This window comes from Candoia aspera, chromosome 3 (assembly GCF_035149785.1).
Source record: "Candoia aspera isolate rCanAsp1 chromosome 3, rCanAsp1.hap2, whole genome shotgun sequence".
Lineage (NCBI taxonomy): Eukaryota > Metazoa > Chordata > Lepidosauria > Squamata > Boidae > Candoia > Candoia aspera.
This window is the reverse complement of record NC_086155.1, coordinates 63,978,219-63,984,212: the sequence shown is the minus strand read 5'-3', so window position 1 is coordinate 63,984,212 and position 5,994 is coordinate 63,978,219. Positions and strand designations below refer to the sequence as shown.

Genomic DNA, 5,994 nt, shown 5'->3' with positions numbered 1-5,994 from the left:
TCATGGAGCGAGAATTGCCAGATGTACAACCTGGGTTTAGAAAAGGCAGAGGAACTAGGGACCAAATTGCCAATATCTGCTGGATAATGGAAAAAGCCAGGGAGTTTCAGAAAAACATCTATTTCTGTTTCATTGACTATTCCAAAGCCTTTGACTGTTTGGGCCATAACAAATTGTGGCAAGTTCTTAGCAGTATGGGGATACCAAGTCATCTTGTATGCCTCCTGAGGAATCTATATAACGACCAAGTAGCAATGGTAAGAACAGACCATGGAACAACGGACTGGTTTAAGATTGGGAAAGGAGTACAGCAGGGTTGTATACTCTCACCCTACCTATTCAACTTGTACGCAGAACACATCATGCGACATGCTGGGCTTGAGGAATCCAAGGCTGGAGTTAAAATCACTGGAAGAAACATTAACAATCTCAGATATGCAGATGATACCACTTTGATGGCTGAAAGCGAAGAGGAACTGAGGAGCCTTATGATGAAGGTGAAAGAAGAAAGTGCAAAAGCTGGCTTGCAGCTAAACCTCAAAAAAACCAAGATTATGGCAACCAGCTTGATTGATAACTGGCAAATAGAGGGAGAAAATGTAGAGGCAGTGAAAGACTTTGTATTTCTAGGTGCAAAGATTACTGCAGACACTGACTGCAGTCAGGAAATCAGAAGACATTTAATCCTTGGGAGAAGAGCAATGACAAATCTCAATAAAATAGTTAAGAGCAGAAACATCACACTGACAACCAAGGTCCGCATAGTTAAAGCAATGGTATTTCCAATAGTAACACATGACTGCGAGAGCTGGACCATAAGGAAGGCTGAGAGAAGGAAGATAGATGCTTCGGAACTGTGGTGTTGGAGGAAAATTCTGAGAGTGCCTTGGACTGCAAGAAGATCAAACCAGTCCATCCTCCAGGAAATAAAGCCAGACTGCTCACTTGAGGGAATGATATTAAAGGCAAAACTGAAATACTTTGGCCACATAATGAGAAGACAGGACACCCTGGAGAAGATGCTGATGCTAGGGAGAGTGGAAGGCTAAAGGAAGAGGGGCCGACCAAGGGCAAGATGGATGGATGACATTCTAGAGGTGATGGACTCGACCTTGGGGGAGCTGGGGGTGTCGGCGACCGACAAGAAGCTCTGGCGTGGGCTGGTCCATGAAGTCACGAAGAGTCGGAAGCAACTGAACGAATAAACAACAACTAAACAAAGGGGAAATTCATTATTTAGGCAATTAATTTTACTTAGGCACTCTTAATTATCAGTTATTGTGGTTTTTGTGTGTATGTGGCTTCTAGTAGACATATATACACAGATAGATGCACATCCACATAAAATGTATCACATGTATTCAATGGGAAATTTTCGGGATACATTTCAGCTGGAAACTCTATCAGAATGGCATATATTATCTATCTTCCCTTCCCTTTCTCAACCAGGGTTCCATGGAACCCTAGGGTTCCATGAGAGGTCACTAGGGGTTCCCTGGGAGATCACAATTTATTTAAAAAAATATTTCAAATTTGGGCAACTTCACATTTAGAAAGTTTATTTTTAGTTTCAAAACAGTCAATGCATATATACAGGCCTCCCTATGACACAAAGATAATAATTTTGTAACTTCTAGCCTATATTTGAGCCTGATTGTGCAGGGGTTCCTCAAGGCCTAAAAATATATTTCAAGGGTTCCTCCAGGGTCAAAAAGTTGAGAAAGGCTGCCTTAAGCTCTCAAAGCAGAGAGATACAAATGTTATATGTCATTCCTCTATGTGTGCCACTTTACATGACTTCTACCCCGTTTCTTTGAGTGGGAGGATTTTTTTTAACACTGTATATTCTGTTATGTTATTTTCAGTTACACTGACCACCAGGATGGGCCTGGTGACACCTGGTGGTCAGCGTTTCAGCTAGAGTTTCCCTTCAAATCCCACAATTCTATCATTCTATGCAGTTGTCAACCTTAGGTTTGCTAGGCACAGAACAAGTGCACTGCATAGGATTTTTGCCTATTTTTTTCTCCATCTAGTCTTCCTTTGGGGAAAGTCATTTTACATTCAGGATTTTTTTTCTTTCTTTTGAGTAAATATAATACTTGCATTACTGGATATTCTTGTAGCTGTTTGTTGAAAGGATTCGAAAAGTTTCACTCAAATGTCACAAGGCAGATCTCAGGAAGGATTTGAAAATTTCTGTTCCAGTAGGTATAGTGCTATGCTAATCAAGATTTCTTTCCTTTTACAAAAACAAATGTATAATACTGGATTGTCTTATAACACAAAGCCTCGCAGAAGGTGGGTTGTCATCTAAACATCACCCAGGGATTATTCATGTATTTGATACAGTTTGTTCATGTATATTATAAATTAATCAAACTAACACACATATTAGCAAAGACTGAATCCTCTGTGAATATCAAGCAGTCTTATACTGCAAGAAAATCTGTTGGCCGATATATAATAGAAACAACATGTTTTTACAATTGGAAGTCTATTTACATTCAGAGTTGGATCCAAGCTTAGTCATGTTTAGAGTACAGCCATTGGAATCAGTGTAACAAGTTAGTCATGCCAAATGTAAAAACCCAGTCAGCCAGCTTCTTAACCCTCTTTACATTCATTTTTTTCTCCAGATCTTAATCTGGCATTGTTTAAAAAGGAGAAGCAGGTCACAGTCCAGCTAGAACATTAACCTTGAGCCAAAGGAAGTTTCTTACATCACACATTTAAGAAAACCAGCTCTGCTCTATTTTAATTACTAATTTCCTTCCCTTGTAAAATATCAAAAATATCATCCAGTGACTTGTGCACACATTGGAGGAATTCTAGTGCATTCCTAGATGGATAAGCAGAAACGTTGCACCCGATCCAGTTATCATGGATGCCATAAGCTATGCCAAATCCATCAGGCACCACTGGCCCAAATCCACCCATGAACACGGCTGAGCTGCTCAGAGTACTTGTGGAGAGAATGTTGTGATTAATCCATGCATAAGCTTGATCCTTGTAAAAATCTGGCAAAGAAATTCCTTGGGATTCTGCCTCACACCGCAATCCGTAAAGGTGACGATCAAATCCCTGACCTGTCAGGAAAAAATACAACCATGAGTTGCTCTGAAAAAAAATCACTGTTTCTAAATCTTATTTTATACCACTCCCAAAGCCAAAAGTTACGACTGGAATTGGGACTGGAATTGCCATTGCTAAGCAATGTGGTCGTAAAGCACAATGTCATATGACCGCGTCACTTCGCGATGGCAATCCAGGTAGTCCTAGTTGTTGTTATAATCCCAGACTCATGGGACATTAAGCAGGTAAAGAATGCATGGGTACCGTAGGGGGATGTGGAAGGCCCTGGGAGGCTCAGCACAGGCTGTGCACAAGTTTGGGGACAGAGTGTAGTGCAAGCTCAGGAAGGCCAGGGAAAAGGGGCATGGGATGTGTGCGTGTGTGCAAGTGAAGGGAGGCCAAAGAAAGGGTGCAGGGTGCATGCAAACAAAGAGGGCAAGGAGGGCATGGTGCATGCGAGTGAAGAAAGGGTGGGGGGACACCCAAGCTACTTGCGACCTTACCTGCCACCTTCCCCCATTGACTTTACTTGTGGGAATCTGTCTGGGAAGGTTGCAAATGGCACATGACTGCGGGCACTGCAACCAGTCGTGAGAGCTGGTTGCCAAGCACTCAAATTTTATTCGCATGACCGCGGGAGCAGTGCACTGCAATGGCTGGAACTTTGAGGACCAGTCGTAAGTCCTTTCATTCAGCGCCGTTGTAACTTTGAACGGTTGCTGAACTAATGGCCTTAACTCGAGGACTACCTGTATACATTTCATAAAGAAACAAACATCTCAATTAACCTCACAAAGCTTTCCAGAATAGTTCAATAGTTCAATAGTTCAGTTGCAGAGGGAAGATGCTCCAAAGCACTGCAGCTACCACTGAAAAGGAATATTTCCTGATCTTGGCCCCCTGCCTCCACTCCTGAAACATGGGGCACCACAAGCAGCTTCTTCCAGGATGAATGTCTCAAGATGGGTCAATCTCAGCTGGAGAGGGAGCTCCTGAACACACCTAGGGGCCAACCATAAAGGGCTTTATAGGACAAACCCAGCACTTGGAATTGTATCCTACTGGCAACCAGTGCAGAGCCTGCAAAATCTGTACAGGTAATCCTCTTTAGCAACTTGTTTTGCGACCATCTGCAGTTATGACAGTGATGAAAAAGTTATTTTGCAACCAAGCCACACATTTATGATCTTTGCAGATCTGTAAAGCAAAGGAAAGCTGAAGTGAGCACATAAGCACAGTCAGTTTCACTTAGTGACAGCTTCACTTAACAACCAAGTTGCTGGTTCCAATTGTGGTCACTAAACAAGGACTACCTGCATGTCCTGGACACTGTGCGCCAGACAACACACAGGCTGCCCTGTACTGAAGCAATGGTAGCTTCAGGATGGTCTTCAAAGGCAGCTCCATGTAGTCTGCACTAGAGTAGTCCAAACAAGTAGTGATAAGGGCATGCTGCCAATTTGCATAACATTTGTATCTCAAAATACTACATGGAAGTATTTTGTATTCTCATTATATAAATCTATTGCTGTGTGCTGCCCAGTCAGTTGGAGTCAAGCGGCATCTAAATTGAATGAATGAATAAATAAAATCAATACATCTAAATGACATTTTGCAATTGGATTAAGTTAATCAAAAAGAAGTTATAATGCGTGAACACACTTGCAAACACCACTTATCCACACAGAAGTCAACAAAGAAAAGGGCTGTGGTCAGTGTTATCAAAAGATTGGAGGAAGGAGGAAGATTGCCACAGCTTCACAGCCATACTAACCCAGAGCAGCTTCTTTTGTGAGTTGACTGTGATACTTAGAGCACTCTGTGAGCATCTGGCGTAGCTCCATAGGACTGTGCTTGCCCAGCCTCCTGGCTAATGCCTCTGAGCACACCTTTGTGTAAACCGAAGCAGGCCGGATAGTTTCAGTGCGACCGTGTTTGAATGCTGCTGTGCTACAAGATTCATAGGTGGCAACTGTTTGGTCATATTGCCTAAGAAAAGCCATCTGGAAGACAAGCTGAACTACAGCATCAGGACTCAGCTTCTGTGTCTTTATGAATTCCTTGCCGCCTCTTTTGAACCGGAAGGTCTCCAGCGTCAGTGTTTTCACAGTAGCATCAAACTTTTGCTTGGCCTTGGTGATTCCTTCTTTCAAGGCATCGTTCAGTTTAAAATTCAGCTTCTCTACAGCTCTGACTGAATCACAGGCAGTTGGCTGAGACTGAGGAGTAATTGCAGGAAACTCGGTGCTGTCTTTAAACACTTCGTTTTGGAACCGAAGCACAGCTACACCGTCTCCCCAGGAATGCTCAAAGTGAATTGCTGCAGAGCCATCTTTAGCTAAAATAAGGTTAAATGATTTGTCATACCACCTGTTAATGCCATCACCATGGAGCATAGTATGAGACAAATGGTTGAGATCCTTAATTGGAAAATCATCAAGGCACAGGCAGAATATGGCTGAATCCACTTTCCTTAAGGCCTCCCTGTTGCCATTGTCAAGGAGTTCCTGTCTCAGAGTTGCCCATGTGTCCCGATTTTCGGTGGTTAGATAAGCAAGAGGGAATGCTGGAGCTGGAGTGTTGTCTGAAAGAATGAATTTTAAGTGGGCTTGAATTTCTGATGGTTTTACTATATCGCCATTTCTGTCTATCACATCAAACACATAGAAGTTTCCATTTCTAAGCACCAGTAAATGCCTCTCATGCTCATCTGTAAACAGCTCATCTTTCTTGGGTTTAGGCAGCCGTGTGGAATTGAAAAGCCTGAAGTATTGTGACATGTCTAGTGGGTAGGCGTTCATCATATAAGCACCAAACCATGAGAGAGAAGAAGGCACAAATCGAATACACTTTTTGAACAGTGGAGTGTCGCTTTTGGATGGGTTGAGATGAAACACCTCTGGTTCTAAAATGCCTGCC

The 5,994-nt window shown here is 42.6% G+C and overlaps 1 protein-coding gene across 1 annotated transcript in view; it reads right to left on the bottom strand.

The window, feature by feature from the left end:
* Positions 1-1,073: 1,073 nt before the first annotated feature.
* Positions 1,074-5,994, bottom strand: part of CPT2 (carnitine palmitoyltransferase 2) — a 13,336-nt gene continuing 8,415 nt past the window's right edge. Inside the window, exons 4-5 of the mRNA XM_063297969.1 lie at positions 4,850-5,994; positions 1,074-3,089 (exon numbers count right to left, since the gene is read on the bottom strand). The exon at positions 4,850-5,994 is cut by the window's right edge and continues 160 nt beyond it. Coding sequence (XP_063154039.1) covers positions 2,758-3,089; positions 4,850-5,994 — 1,477 coding nt within the window. The 3' untranslated portion in view covers positions 1,074-2,757. The remainder of the gene's footprint in view (positions 3,090-4,849) is intronic.